At 53.6% G+C, this 15,906-nt stretch overlaps 1 protein-coding gene across 8 annotated transcripts in view; it reads right to left on the bottom strand.

Annotated features, from left to right (window-relative positions):
- Positions 1-7,232, bottom strand: part of SSBP3 (single stranded DNA binding protein 3) — a 160,429-nt gene extending 153,197 nt beyond the window's left edge. For 2 of the 8 annotated variants that reach the window (XM_058303530.2, XM_058303531.2), the window contains exons 1-4: positions 7,054-7,231; positions 6,020-6,092; positions 5,736-5,797; positions 3,061-3,145 (exon numbers count right to left, since the gene is read on the bottom strand). In XM_058303530.2, the coding sequence (XP_058159513.1) occupies positions 3,061-3,145; positions 5,736-5,797; positions 6,020-6,092; positions 7,054-7,109 (276 nt within the window). In that variant the 5' untranslated portion in view covers positions 7,110-7,231. Of the gene's footprint in view, positions 1-3,060; positions 3,146-5,735; positions 5,798-6,019; positions 6,093-7,053 lie in introns of all 8 variants that reach the window. The other 6 variants (XM_023592618.3, XM_058303532.2, XM_058303528.2 and 3 more) reach the window with 5 other exon arrangements.
- Between the last annotated feature and the right edge of the window lie 8,674 nt (positions 7,233-15,906).

Genomic DNA, 15,906 nt, shown 5'->3' with positions numbered 1-15,906 from the left:
TTTCGAGTCCACAGAGTCAGGAACGCCTACCCCTGCCCAGACCATCAGCACTTAGGACCCACCCAGGGCTGTGTCTGGAGGGCTGCACAGACTCCGCACACCTCTGGCCTCTTTCTGTTTCCTTGACAGAAAACAGAGGGCTAGTTAATGCACATTTGAATATACACTCCACTTTGTTTTCTAAAAAAGATTCACACAACTAGTTAAGCCACCTTAAAATCACCTTGCTCAAGAGCACCAAGCAAAAGTCACCGATGAGCATCTTCCATTATTCCACTGGCCATTTCAGTCCAGTTTACTCACTGACCCCAAATTACCACTTTTTTCTTACCCATAGGTCCTTAACTTCTTTGGTCTATTAGCATGAATGCCTACTACGTGCAAGGTACTGTGGGAGCTACAGAGATGAGAGGTTGATGGTCTCTGCCACGGACTATATTAACAAGCTGTGGTTGGGGGTGGCCAGGGAAGGCGAATCTAAATGAGAAGTTAGCCTGTACGAGTTCAAGTGGACTTGCCATGGACCTAAGAGGCCAAGGGGTGTTAGGAGCACTAATTCCTGAGGTGGTCATGACCTTTGCTGGATCCCAAGGCTTCCGCTTACCAGCTGTAAGTTAACCTCTCTATGCTTGAGCAGTATCTTCACCTGCAAAATGCAGTCAACCCTGTGCCTCCTCTGTCAATGGCAGCCATGAAATGAGGGGCTGAACCTACAGCACTTAGCATGGCAGCCTGGCATGGGGAAAGCCTCCCACAGATGCTCTGTATAAGCGGTTTTTATAAACATTGAGATGAAACAGCAATCACGGTGAGCAAGAAACTATCATTAAAGTCCTCCAAGAAAGAGAATTTAAAAGACGGATAGAAATTGAATGGATAAGAGAAGAACGCATTCCAAGCAAGAGGAAAGGAATCCAGTAAAAGGCTCTTGCAAAAATTCTAGCAAGAAGGAATGAAGGCTAACTAGATGTTAGCTGTGGGAATGGAGAATATATGAAAATTTAAGAAGCACAAAGAGAAAAAAGGTTCCTTTACCCAGGAAAATATTTCCAGTTGCTTCTCTGCTGCAATCCCTCTGACTGAGGCCACGTGATAGCGGGTGGATCCCACTGTAGGAAACACGGTTTGAAACCTCAAACCTGTGAACCCTAAACTTCAATCTCAGTAGTGTCTTCTAAATATCAATGCCAACCTCAGGGATCACTACACAATTTTATTGCCATTTCTTAATGAATCACTGAAAGTAAACCCATGTGCAAGCTTTTGCTGCCATCATACTGTTTCAAGATGGCAGACCAAACCACAAATTTCCAGAGTCTCACATTATTTACTAGAGCACCAAACTTAGTTAAAAACCATTAACTTCTCCATAAGGAACCTTGGGAAAGACAGCTCAGACCATTCCATATCAACAGATTGACTTGAAATAGGCATGTCCGCCAATTTTGGCACTCTAAAATGAAACATTTGCATAGTAGTCAAAGACTGCCCACAACAGGAGTTGGCCACCATAGGTTAAACACTCTCTCACACATTCACATGACTTTTACTAGGTAGAAAAGTCATATTCATCCCACCTATTTTTATATGGCCTCCCCCGAACTCCAGTTCAGGAAACCCTATGATCATCGTCACCAATTAGCCCCACCGGATTTTCCCAGAAGAACCACATCAAAAATTAACCAGTCACCTCTGCCTTTTACTACTAAAAATTTACTTGGCCATAAGTACCATTCACCAGCTTCTCTTTTTCAACCCTGGAGATAGCATAAGAACAGGTCAATTTACTCAGAATTCCACTCCCAGAACATGAATTTTTCAGTCACAATAAAATTTCAACACACTGAATATTCTCAAAACCAGTAAGTCTCCAGCTGAGTCTGTAACACTTCATATCACAGGAGAAATTTTCACCCCAAAGATATTCATGGTAATGGGACGTGACCACTTGTGACACTAAACCAGGTTGGTTCTAGACTCCTAGGCCAGTTTCAAACTGAATGCAGGCAACATAGACGATGGCCTGGCCAAGTGGGTAGGACCTGATGATGTTCAAGTAACCAACTTCTATGCCTAGAGCATGGGGCCCATTCTAACCACCTTTGTAAAAGTAAAGAGGTTACCTCCTTTGTACATGTGTGCACGCACACACTACACACATTTAACAATCCTTTACAAGGCCAGCAGAAAACAAGGACTGGAAAGGGCCATGGAACACCTTCAGACAATTCCCCATCCATCTCCCCCAGACAGACCCCATCCTGTTTCATTAGATCAAGTGTGACTCCAACGCAGCTAGACAATACAATACGAGGTTTGGAGTCCAATTCTTGGGGGGGTGGGGGCGCTGTGGGAAATAGAATGACAGAGGGCAGACATCTCTCTTATAATCATTTCATCCAACTTAAGACACTCACCAAGACAGAGGGTGAAAGGAGGGGCAGAAAGCACTAAATCAGAGGAAATTAACAATTTCACAAGATTATTGCAGGCACAAAGTTATAGATCAGCCAAGGATCTCAAGGCAGGCAGCCTCAGTAGACACAACATGAACTCCTCACCACACACACACACTTCAAACCAAAATTCAAAGATTTTTCCTTGGAAAGAAGAGAAAAGCAACCATTTCACCAAATTCTCACTCAACTACCCTCTTCTACAAAATGCAAGTTACATATTTGCTTTTTTATTATTAATATTATGGTCAATTTTCTCTTAAGCAAATCAATACCAGAGAGACTCAAGTCCCCTCCCAGCTAACTGTCCACTCTTAGACATAAACCTCACATGGCTCTGAGCCCTGCACAATGCCATTTAATTCTTTAGATAGGTATCTGAACCCCTTTGCATAATTACAACATTACAAAGTACGTTCACCAAGTTAGAACACTGGAGGAGGAGGGTACGGTGGGGAGAGGAGGGGGGTCGAGGAGAACAGAAAAAAAAGCAAGGAAAAAATAAAGACCACTGCCAATTGGCGGTGTATTTGCTTTTGGTACTAAAGAAGTTAGAGCTATCCAACCCTGTAATTATTGCCAGGATTAAAAATTTGTTACTCACGTAATCATGAAAGGCTTTCGCTTCACTTGAATGTTCACAAGTGTCTCGCCTTTCAGGAGCTGCACAGTAAAGGTCCCAAAATACGCTGCAAGTCGAAAAATAAAATAAGATCAGGTTACTAATTATTGCTTGTGTACCCAACAGCAAATGCCCAATGCACCGCGCTAACAGCACCAGGCCTCCCAAAGGCTCTGTCCCCCCTTAGTAGTCTTCAGTGGGCAAATTCAGCCTACCAAACAAAACCGACCCATCCTCTTCCGGCAAGCCAGCCATAACAGTAACAGATTCACCCACCAAGCACCTACTACGTGTTGGACGCCTCACCCCCCTGCCATAAAACCCATGGTTTTATCCCCCGCTGTACACAAGGAGCAAACCAAAGCTCAGAGAGGTTGGTACAACCCAGCCCGGGACGGTGCCCACAGGTAGGAACGTGGGTGAGAACCCATGCCTGATCTCAACTGGGCTCCAAACCAAAATGGCTGCGAATCCAGAAAGGTTAAATTGTCAAAGTCAGGGCATGACTATGATTCATATACACAGCAATCTGGGTGACTCTGGCAACAAAAGGAAGTTCTGCATCTAAGAGCCCACCCCTCCCACCTTACCCCCACTCCCAATCAGGCCCTCAGCAAGGTATTCTTATGCAAGAACCACTCCTCCCCACCCACCCAAGAATGCATATCAATTAGCCAAAGAAGAGGTTATGGATGACCAAGTATCTAGTTCTTTCATGTTGAAATAGAGAGCACTCCTCAGAGTGGCACCTGCCCGACCAGGAGTGGGAGGGGAGAGCTGGCTGAGAAACCCCTGCCTTGTCCCCGCTCCACTATTTTTTATGGTGACTCCAACACTTAGTATCAAATAAGAACAGACACACAAGTCCTTTGTCAAGTGGTAAAGTCCTACACAAACACGAGGTAGTCACTGGGATTAACGAGGGGCCTGAGACCAGGAGGCTGAGGCCCGGGGAGGGAGCCGGCCTGCTGGGAAGCGGGCACCAGAACCGAAGTCTGACTCACAGTCCAGTGCTCCTGCCCCGCCACAGCCAGCCAGGGCAGAGGAAACCATCTCCGCGGCCGGCTCTGCTAGTCATCAGGCAAGCATCTCACTCAAGGTGTGTGAATAATGCAGCCTGGCCCTCTTCCTATCAGCTCCACTGCTTCCTCCCACTCCAGAAAGCGGGGGGCATTCGCTGAGCCTAAACTCCCACGAGGCAGCTTCTCACAAACAGGCCCCGGGCAGCGGCCACGCAGAGCCACCTCTGCCTGCGCCCAGCACAGCGTTCTCGGCGTTCCTGGGGCCTTGAGACAAGGGTGTGGAAGGATGAGTTTTGTGGGGTTTTTTTGGGGGGGGTATGAATCTAACAGGAATACTGGGACCGTACTAGCTGGAGAAGGGACCTAGAGGACACTGCTTTCTCTCTTCTGAAGCAGCACAAGTTTGACGAACTCCACACACAAAAGATTGTTAAGGCTGCACATTCCACCCTCTTCTAAGTAACTTTTACCTCTAAACCTACGTTTATGGGAGATCCCTGACCCCCAATCCCATCCTCGCACTCTCCCCACCAAAAACACCCCACCTATCACCCACTCCTACAGGTAGAATCCTTACGCCATGCCAAATGCCTCCTACACCGCGGTTTAGAGGTTGGCAGAAGTAATTAAAAACTCATTTTCTCAGCGCAAGTTAGAACAGACACTTCATCCTCCTGCTGTTCAAAGTCTTGAAACAGTAACCTGAGCGGGCGGTCAGGTAAACGTGCTGGGATCCCCAGGGCACAACACTCCATTTTCCTGAACTCCACCAAAATATCAAAAGCCATTCGGCTTTCTTTTCCTTTTCAAAAGGATGTCAAAGACTCCACCAACTGGTCCCACAAACCACCTAGGTCATACACTCTCGGCAACTCGCTCCCACAGACGCCAAGCCTCCCTCCTGCCTGCCGCAGACCCCACACTGAGACCAGACCTGCCCGGTCCCACACCCCAGGGCCCAGGGGCCTGGCTGGGGAGTCACGAACGAAGAAAGAGCACAAACTACAGGCGCGCGGCAAGGTCTGCTCCAACCAGTTAAGGTAAAGTGAAGCTTCAGGTTTTAGGGATGCTTGTGGTGGGGGAGGGGAAGATGGGCTCAAAGAAAAGGGAGGGCCAGTCAGTCCGAATCAATATCTTTAAAGGAAGTGGCTGCCCCCTTCTTGCTTTTTCTCAAGGGGCTTGGGAAAACGGCCCAATAGGTTATCGCTCAAGGTTGTGAGCTCAGAAAAGAAAAAGGAAGGGAAAGGCCGGTTGTAAAGCAGAGCTGGTATCCCCTCCACTCCACCCCGCCCCCACCTCCCTCTAATTAAAGCAGCATGCACAACTGACAAAAACCCTTCAAGGTTAGCCCCCTGCCTAATGCTCAGAGCACCACGGAAAAGTAAGGCGCTTCTGCCCAAACATCAGGCACGGTTTAGTCCGTTTTCAGGAAGAGAGGAGAAGAGGCAAAAACTTGAGGCACTAGCCTCTTCTGCCCTTTCCCTCCTTTGCCAGTCCTGGCTTGGATGCCCAAGAGGTACCCAGCGCTGGGTAACGCTGAGAGCCCAGGGCTTCCCGTCTTTGTTCGCTTCGACCCAGGGCTCAGAACAAAACACACACACACACAACACACACGAAACTATCACACAAACTTACCACCACCACGAGTGCAAAAACCCAGGCGGTTCTCCCAACGTGATGTTTTTTTCCCATCGAATCTAGAGAGAAGAACAGAGGCGGCTTAGAGGAAAGGAGGGGAAGGGGTGGGCTGGGGGCTTCCCAGAGCCAAAAGGCTGTGAAGACTAACTAACAATAAATGCCAAAAGGTGATAAAAATTCAAAATGGTGGCCACAGTGGCTGCTCCTGAAAACAAAGGCTCTAAGAATAGTGGGGAGGAGGGGGTGTCAAGAAATTGGACGCTGGGGGTAGTTCTACTCACCTCCGACAAGAAGGTCTGTGCAGATTTCTGTGCTCCTACGTGCAGTAAATATTCGTAGACGTATAAAGCTAACCTGGAAAGTGGACAGGGGGCAAAGAGAGAGGGAGGCAGTCAGGTCACACGGCGCCCTCGCTCTCGGACTTGCCAGCCCCATCTGAGTTGTCCCACGGCGGCCCCACCAGAGGCGGGCAGCAGCTCGGCCCGGTCTGGGGCAGCGGGGTCCGGGTAGTTAGGAAGTGGATAGCAAGGGACACGTTTCCTCCGCCGGGGGTTTGAAGAGCAGCCCCCAAACTTGAACTCCCAAGTGACATCGGGGCCAAACCCTCCCTAGGACTCTCAAACTCGCAAGCCACCCGACCCCACGGCCACCCTCCTTTTTCCTATCCACTCCTCGCCATGCTATCCCCAGCTTTGGGGGTCCAAGGAGACTCAGCTCTGGACGCTGGGGTGGTAGGCGCGCTCGGCGCGCTCTGGAGAGGGCAGCAAAGCGCCAGCCTCACCACCTCCCCCCAAAACAACTGTCCCCCAAGCCTGGGGCCAAACAGGCGCCCTGAAGGGTGAGGGGCCGGCGGCGGGCACTCCGGCCCGAACAAAGCCCCCGGCACGCAGTCCTCACGCCGCGGGCGGACAAAAGGAGCCTTCGGGGCTGCAGAAGCCACGCGCCCCCTGCCCGCGCCCGGTGGGCAAAGTGCGGCCACCGTGCCGAGAGCCCTGGCTGGGGCGGGCGCTGATGCCCACGGGATCCCCCACCTCTCACCCCGGGGACCCCGCGCCCGGCCCGGCCCCCGCCGCCACCAAGTGCCCCCTCCTCGGGCGGCGCCCCCCGCCGCCCCTTCCCCAATGCCCCAGCTCCACCGGCTCCCAACAATGGGGTCTCCCACGCCGCCCGCCGCGGGCTCGGGGAAGGGGCCAGGCAGGCGACACCGAAAGGTCCCGGGGCGCAGCAGCCCCCGGCGCCCGCCTGCCCGCCCACCTGCCTCCCACCGCCCGCAGCCCGGCGGCGGCGCGGCCGCCACTTGAAAAATAGGGCTTACTTTTCCCGAGCCTGCCCGTCCGAGGGCACCGCCGAGCCTTTGCCTTTGGCAAACATGGTTTGCAGAGAAGAGGGCGCCGAGCCTCGCCGCCGCCGCCGCCGCCGCCGCTCCGGCTGCTCCCGAGCTGCACCCTCGCTCCCGGCCCCCTCCCCGGCGCTCGCTCGCCCGCGCTCTCCTCGCCGCGCTCCCCTCCCTCCCCCCCAGGCGCTGGCTCCGCGCTCTTTCCAGCTGTCAAAGCGTCAGCCCCGGCCGCGGCCCCATCGCCCTGGAACTCCTCCCGCGCCGGCTCGGCCTGGGTCGCCGCCGCCGCCGCGCGCCCGCCCGGCTGCCCGCTCGCTCGCTCGCGCGCCCGCCCGGCTCCGCCTGCGCCGCCCTCTGCGCCTCCGGCACCGCTGCCGCCGCCGCTGCCGCTGGTCTACTTGGAGCTCAACCGAACGTGGCTACCCCGGCGAGGGAGCGAGGCGGGCGTCAACGTCCCGCGATTGATGGCCGGCCCGGCCAATCGGCGCGCGGGGGGCGGGCCCGGGGCGGCCCGGGAGGGACGCCCTGTCAGCGCCCGGCGGCGGCAGTCCCCGCTGCGGCCGCCTCGGCGGAGCCGCTGCCCCTACTCCCGCGGGCGAATTAGGGGTATCCGGGGGCGCGAGCCTCTCCTGGCTGTGGATGTGTGTAGAGGACACGGAGCGGCATGGGGGGGAGCGCTGGTTTCCGGGCCCCAGCGAGGAGGGGGATTTGACCAGCGCTCCCCGCGGCGTGGACCACTGGGGAAGGGGAAGGGAGGGGAGGGGGCGCTGCGGCAGCGTCGGCGGGGAGAGGGTCCGACCCCCTAGCGGGGCGCCGCGCGCTCCCGCCCGCCACGTCCCTCGCCCGGATCTGCTCGTCGCCGGCCCCCGCCGCGGCCCGCGCCCGCCCAGCCCTTATCGCCCCCTCCCTCCCGGCTGCCCTCCCCCGGGCTCGGACCCCGACCCCCTCCGCAGGCTCGGCCCGGCCCCCGCCCGCCGGCCCCCTCGCCCGCCCCGCCCCGCTCCTCCCGCTCGCCCAGTCTGGCTGCGAGCGCCGGGCCCGGGCTCCACGCTGAGAGCTGGGCGGCTGGAGCCGGCGCCGGGGCGCGCGGCTGCTCCTTTACTAGATCGTTAAAATACTTTGGAAAACCCCGAAGTGGAGCCGCGCGAAAATGGCCCTGGGCGTGCTTTGGGGAGCCAAGGGAGAAGACGGGGGACTTGGGCTAGGGAAGGGGGAAGAGATCGCTCCCAAATTTCCAGGGTCTGCCAGTCCTGGCAAGTTCGCCCCTCCGCTGCTCCACAGGAAATGGTGCCATTGGGGGTGGAGTGGGAGGGGGCGTCACCCGGGCGCCCTGCGACGCGGAATGCGCGCCACAGAAATCTGCAAACTTCAAATAAACGGAGTTAAATTGGGGAGTAAGGGACGAGAGTCAGGCATGGGGGGAGGGGAGGCTTCCATTGTCAGTGACCCAGGTGTACAATGGGAAATTGAGGGGGGGACTGGCAGAGTGACCCAGCTATTTGCTGCTGATGCCTTTCTGCCCACGCTGAGAACCCCGAGGACGCACTATGTGCCCGTCGTTACAGACCCTTAAGACCAGAAACCAGTGAATTAGGGGAAAGCTCCCCCATTTTCAGACTGCTTTAGAGCGCGGTTCTCTTTAAATGTGATAAAACACTGCCGGCACTGTCCCTTTAAAAGAGTCGAGCAGAAAAAGCTGTGTAAGCGCTGATTGGCTGCCTGTTTGGATACATCTTTAGGGGAGCCTTGAAACTGTTAGCCTAGGTTGATTTTTTTTTTTTAACTGCGCTGTTCCAATAAACAAGTAACGCCCCTCCCCCTAACATGCCTCGCACCAAACAATTAAAGGATGGGTCAGTGTCCTGGGGAAAACACATTTCAAGTAAGAAAACTCAGAACTAGATTTCAACAAAATAAATAATTCCCTACCATTAAAGTTTGCTTATTTTGATATGGAGAAGAGAGAAAAGGGGCTTTTAAAAGAAATGCCCCGCAGCAAACCGATCTGCATTGGTTCAGGAAGGAGACTCTGGGTACATTTTTGGAATAATGTTCTACTCAGTGTAACAGCCTCCCTAAATTAGAATACAGCCGGGTCCTGCAGATGCCTCTGGACTCATTCTGTGCTCTGCTGGAACCCAGAGCTCACAGGGGAAAGAGGTAGAAAGGGGAGACACTGAACCCTAGTTTATGTGTGTGTGTGCTGGCCCCCTACTTTAAAGGTTATTTTGTGAATAAGGGAGGCATGGAGGTTGAGAGGGAGTTGAAATACATCGATAGGGAAGAGAAGGAAATAATTACAGTTATTTTTTCCCCTAGGCAGTTTAATTTAATAGGGCTAACTTAAGATACCTTAGAGCCCACACTAATTAAATTGGCCTGCTCATACCCTTCCCGTGGACTTCCTATTTTTGATGGGCTAGGAAAGACCAGGGATGGCTTGTCAACAGACTGACTCACTAGAAGCCTGACTCATCTTATGTCTGCAAGGCCCACAGATGAGGAGTATGGTTAGATCTTGGCCAAAGGAAAACCCTTCCCTTCTCCGGCTCTCCTACGTTGGCAGTCTCTACCAGGCTGGCTATGCCCTGTCTGGGTTACAGCCTGAGCACAAGCATATCTATGCAGGCTTAAGTTTTCTCATCTGTAAAATGAGAAAGGGGGGTTGTTAGATCTTTACCATCTTTGGAGAGTCTGATGTTCTATGATGCTAAAATTTCCCTTCTATATTTTTTCTTTCTCCAACCCCACCCTGGAAAAAGGACTAACACCTCTTTCCAGAACATGTGGCAAGCAGAGAGGAGTGGTATTTGGGGAACTTGTGCCAGGCACTCTGTCCCTGTGGTCTGTCCTTTGCTGGGGCTTAACAAAGAGTTAGATTCCATGTAGGTTCATGGTGGAGCTAAAAGAGACAGTGAAAAGGTCCAGGCGGAGAAAGCAGAGAAGGGTGTCTTAGCCCTCCAGCCAGCTGGCAAGAAGGAAGCAGATGAGCTCCCAGGACACACGACCACTCGCCCCGCTTGGGTGTGTGACTGCTGGCACAGTTATCCAGAATGCAGTCAGATCAGAAGCCCAGACACCCAGGTGTGGCATTCGAGGCCCCAGCCTACTTTCCTCACTGGATAGAACTACACCTTTGGGCCTGGTATCTCTCTGCCTCGAAGGCCTCCTGCTTCAACCATGCTTTAAGGCTAAACCTTCCCTCCAGTGCCTCCTGTCCACAAACTCTCCCTGGATTTCACTCCCCAAGCACAGCTCATCCCTCTGTCCTTCTGCTGTGTCATTTAGCCCAGACCTCCATCGTAGCTCTCATACCTTCTCCTCATTGTGGTAGCCAGTTGTTCACTGTCTCCCCCACCAGACTGGGAGGGCAGGAACTAAGTCTGAGTCACCTGTGTGTTGAATATTAACGTTCAATGTAGCAGCAGGAGCTGTGGGGACCAAGAGAGGAAAATGACAGCCCCGTCCCCAAAGTAACTCTGAGCCCTGTGGGGAGATAAACACACACCACCAACAATAGGACTAGATAAAACCGCTCCCTCACAACTCCACTGGCTAAGCTACAACCACCTGGAACTACTACACTATCAGTTCCCAGAATGCACCAAGCCATTCACACATCTACCCTAGACTCAGGCTATTCCCTCATTAATTCTCCCTCCCTCCCTCCCTTCCTTCCTTCCAGGACGTGTTTCTTAAGCACCCATCCTGTACCAAGTAATGTGTGTTGTAGGTAATGGCTAATAAACCAAACAAAGCCTTACCCCCTGGAGCTTACGTTGTTGAGAAATCCTCTGCCCCAAAGCCTTTTCCTGTGACAGACTCCTATTAATCTACAAATTCGTCTAAACTCTAGTTTGGGCAGGTACCACCTCCTCTGGGAGCCTTCCCAGGAAACCCTCTCCGAGAGCTCAGTCTAGGTCAGGTGTCCCCCCTGGGCCTCTGGCCTCCCCCTGCCCAGGACTGATGACTTTTGGCCACACTGCCTGGTTGTGGTCCACATGTGCCTTTTAGGTTCCTTTACCTCTGGATAGAGTGGCAGAAAGGAGAGGTGGGAGCTGGAAGGGAGGAGAGGCGAATTCCAGGCTTAGACTCAAATGGCTACTCCTTCCTCTCTCAGCTGCCAGAAACTAGGGTGTCAGAAATCCTGGGCTCCGGGATCGGTTGGCCAGGGCCAGGCCACCAGAAGGTGGCAGATAAAGGAGAGAGATCTCAGGTCCGTGGCTCAGGCCACGAGGTTGTGCTCACAAGGATGCCAGAGGATCTCATTTCCTTTCCCTGGTTCACAGGTTCTATTTCTGCATTGCTCCTTGCTGCTGGAAGGAGAGGGGCTCGCCTCAGGGGCTATTTGGAGAGAAGCTGTACATCCTGCTCATCCCGCCCCTGCCCCAGCACCTCTGGAGACACTTTGATCAAAACCTTGGGCTGCCCTGCCAATTGAGGCTGGCCCAGTGGGAGAAGTACAAAATCCTGGGCCGAGATTTGGCTTCAAGACCTGGCCACCACTGCCTAGCTGGCTGACATGAGGAAGTGGCCTCACCTCTCTGAGCCTCAGTTTCCTCATGTGTGACATGGGGATATTAATGCCTATGTGAAAGGTACGTTGGGAGAATGAAGTCAGGCACCCGACAGGAAATGACCTACCAGGCTGTCAGTCAGTGTTGGCTGAGCCCAAGGGTCCAACGCCTCTGGACAGTGGAGAATAGCCCCTTGAAAGAGCTGTTTGGAAGCTCCGGGGAGATCATAATTGGAGAAATATTTTGTAAATTAAAAAAGATGACTACTCCTGATGTTATTAGCATAACAGGGCCAGCAAACAGAGAAGAGCTAGGGAGGAAGGAGTGGGTTTAAGTTCAAAGTCAAACATGTTTGTTTGGAATGTCTTCCAATGGACATATACTTCTCTTGAGCCAACTTGCTGTAGCAAAATGGGTTTTCAGCAATTTATAGAATGGGATTAGTTCTAGAAGTCACCTGGTATGGCCTAAGCCAGGCACCCTGGGAAGTACAAGAAAATCCAAGGCAAGGTCCTGACATGGGTAGCTGGGAAGAGGAAGCTGAGCCTGGCTGGGGTCCACCCCTGGGTCCCACTGCACCTCCACCGCCCTCCCCGCTCCAGTGTGTCCAAGCCTCTGAGTTCTCTCAAGCCCCCCCCCCATGAGGCCTTCTGTAGTGGCCCGGTACTGGGGTACTGTCATAGTCTGCCAAAGGGGTACAGATGCAAAGTACCAGAAATCTGCTGACTTTTGTAAAGCATATTTATTTGGGGTAAAAGCATAGTTCCAGGGCTGTGAGGAATCCAGCTCAAGGCTGCTTTCTCACCAAAGCCAGCTGCCCCGTGCTGAAGCGAGGTGGTTGCTGGCGTCTGCCTGCTCTCTCCTTCCTGGGCTTCCTCGTCCTCCTGAGGCTCCGTGGGCACAGCTTCTTCTCAGCCTCGGCCACGGGCTGGCACAGGGCTCGCCCCTCAGGGCTTCACCCGGTCCCTCTTCCCTGGCTTTAGCCGCTGAGCCTTCTCCTGTCTCCCACATGACCGAGGTCCCTCCTTGGCGCCTGTGGAGCTCTCTCTCTTCCCGGGTGTTCTCTTGAGGGAGTGTCTATTTTCACCAGCCCACCGAGGGGCGGGGACTCCACCTGGGTCTTGCCTTACCCAGTGGTTGGGTCAAAGCCCTAGTCTCAACAGACGATTTAATCAAGCGCCCCTCAACTGAATCTAATATGAGCAAAGGTATCACACCCAAAAGAATAGTTTACAAACGTAATCTTTCTCTTTTTGGGATCCATAAAATAATCTTGAACTGCCACAGGTACCATTCCCCCTTGCACTCCCTTAGAACTATGCCCTTTACCAGACGGACACGGGCTCTCCCTGCCTCGCACCAGCCAGGTTCTGCAGTCCTTCACCTGCCACACCTGGGTTCGTGCCCTTCCCGCTGCCTGGAAGTCTTCCTGCAGCTGTCAGCCTCTCCCCCCCCCCACTTCCTCCAGCTCTCTGGTCAAACATCACCAGAGCCCCCTCCCTAATCAACCCGTAGAGAGCAGCACCTGGCCGGCTTAGCCTGTTCTATTTTTCTCCATAGCAACCCTCATCACCTGATATATTATGTTTGTTTATTTTTTTCTTACTTATTTCCCTCATTAGAATTTAAGCACTCTGAAGATTTTATCACCACTTTTAGCACCAATGCTCAATAAAAATTTGTTAAACGTTGAAGAAACTATTTCATTCAACAAATGCTTCCTGCGCCTCTGGTACGGGCTGGGCATCGTGGTAGGTGCTGAGCATACAGACAGCCGCGTCTCCTTCCTTAAGGAGTTTACAGCCCAGTGGAAAGGCAAGGGTTAAATCAATAATCACACAGATAAATATGTCCTTACAAACAGTGCTAAGAACAAGAAGAACAAGAAGTAGTGAACGCTGTGAGAACAAATAGCAGCAAGCCTAATCCAGTGGGGAACCAGTCAAAGGAGGACTTCCCTGAGGAGGTGACATTTGAACAATAAAGGATGTGTGGGAGTGAGCCTGGCAAAGGAGAGGGGGACTGTTCCAGGGAGGGGAGGAAAGTCTTGGCAGTAGGGAGGAACGCTGCCCAACGGAGTTAAAGATTTCTGGTCCTTCTGGCAGGAGCAGAGTGCACAGTGGGGTCCACGTCACAGTATCAGAGAAACCCCAAGACAGAAGGCAAGAAGAGCATCTTGGAGCAGCTGAAGAGAGGTGCTGTCAGGAGCACCACGGGAAGCAGGTTACTGCAGCAACAGCCACAGTCAGAGCTGGCCGAGAGCCATGCGAAGGGGCACTAGAAGTGTCTGATACAACCTGCCATGCAGCTTCAAAGGGGGCACAAAGACTAGCCTGGTGGGGCTGGTGTGGACTGGCAGGGGGTTAGAGGAAGGTCACTGGAAGAGGCTAAGTCTAAACTGAAGTCTGAGTCGGAGGTGGCGGGGTGGGCTGGAAGGGGAGTGTGTTTCAGACAGAGGGGACTGCCTCATTCAGTGACTTCAACTGAGGCTGGGTCATCAGGGCCTTGTGTGTCAGGCTAAGAAGCTGGTCTTCGCCCAGCAAGCAGGGGGCTCTAAATAGGAGACTAACCTATTTGTACTTCAGAAAAATCACTCTGAGAGCCACTGTGGAAGAGCCAAGGCTGGAGAGCAGTTAGGGAGCTACAGCTGCAGGCACAGAGAGCGGTCCTGGGGCTGAGGGGGTAGAAGAAAGCTGGTGGACTTGAGAATTTCCTGGGCTTAGTAACTGAGGGGATATGGGCGCATCGGAGAAGATTCCCAGGCCTGTGGCTTGGGTGATGAGAGCAGCATTCAGTGAGGGCGCCCAGGAGGGGCAGCCCCTGCGGTGGGGCCGTGAGGAGCTTGGCCTTGGACATACTGAGGTTGAGAAGCCCATTAGCTGTCCAGGTGGAGACACCCAGGACACAAGTAGATGGTGAGTCTGGAGCTCAGGAGAGAAGGCTGGAGCCTGGAGAACCAGCCTGGGGGGGCGTCATCGGCCCCTGGAGTTTAGATTCTCCAGCCCTGGGTGAAGCTAAGATGCCGCAAGGGGAGTGTGTGAGTAAGAAGGTAGGTAGACATGGTACAGAACATTGCAGGGCAACGCAGCTGAGGGTTTCCTCCCCAAACTTGCTCCTCGCACAGTCTTAGGGGCTCCACTCTCTTGTGATGGTCCTCCTTCCCTTCTACCTATTATTCTTGTCCTTAAAGGCTCCTTTTTCTCTAGCCTCCTCTCACTATTTGTTAACCAAGGTATTGCTGGTACACTGATGCATGCACCAAGCCCGAAATCTCAGTGGCTTACGATTTTAAAATGTTTCTTTCTCACTGGCAGAGCTGCAGTCATCCGGGGCAGCTCTGCTTTGGGCAGCAGGTCGGGCTCAGGTCTGCCCCACATGGCTCTCGTTCCCAGCCCCGGGCTGCAGGGCAGAGGCTGGCTGGCCTGGCCTCTTCAGAGTCCAAGCCAGTCCCCACAAGTGTCACCTCTGCTGGCGAGTCAGGTGGCCAGGCCCAAAAATCAATACTGTAGGGAAGGAAGTATCTGCCTCCCATGAAAGGGGCAGGGCGGGGAGGGGCCACTGAATGTGCCCAGTAGTGGACAGTCTACCGCAAATGGGCTTCCCTTGGGCTCTGTCCTCCACTCTGTCCCTCTCTTTAGGCAAATTCAGCACCCTGCGTCCAGCATCAGCTGTACCCGAACCTCAACGACGACACCCAAACCCATCCTACTGGCACTTTTTTTTTTAAAGATTTATTTTTCACTTATTTCTCTTCCCTTCCCTCCCTCCCCCCCACCCCCAGTTCCCCAATTGTCTGCTCTCAGACTCAGTGTCCATTTGCTGTGTGTTCTTCTGTGACCGCTTCTATCCTTATCAGCAGCACCAGGAATCTGTGTTTCTTTTGTTGCGTCATCTTGCTGTGTCCGCTCTCCCTGTGTGTGATGCCATTCTTGGGCAGGCTGAAATTTCTTTCGTGCTGGGCGCCTCTCCTTATGGGTGCACTCCTTGCATGTGGGGCTCCCCTACGTGGGGGACACCCTGCGTGGCAGGGCACTCTTTGCGCACATCAGCACTGCGCATGGGCCAGCTCCACTCGGGTCAAGGAGGCCCGGGGTTTGAACCACGGACCTCCCATGTGGTAGACGGACGCCCTCACCACTGGGCCAAGTCCGTTTCCCCCACTGGCACTTTATCTCTGTTTAGTTTTGGGATTTCCACCTGCGTGTCCCTCAGGAGCTTCCCAGTCCGTGTGTCCAGAACTGGACTTGTTACGTCTCCCCCCGCAGCTGCGGTCGAGGATCTCCATCCCTGTGCCTCACACCAACACCCACCCGGG

This window comes from Dasypus novemcinctus, chromosome 9, assembly GCF_030445035.2.
Source record: "Dasypus novemcinctus isolate mDasNov1 chromosome 9, mDasNov1.1.hap2, whole genome shotgun sequence".
NCBI lineage: Eukaryota > Metazoa > Chordata > Mammalia > Cingulata > Dasypodidae > Dasypus > Dasypus novemcinctus.
The sequence above is the reverse complement of the archived record's forward strand: the minus strand, read 5'-3'. Positions and strand labels throughout refer to the sequence as shown.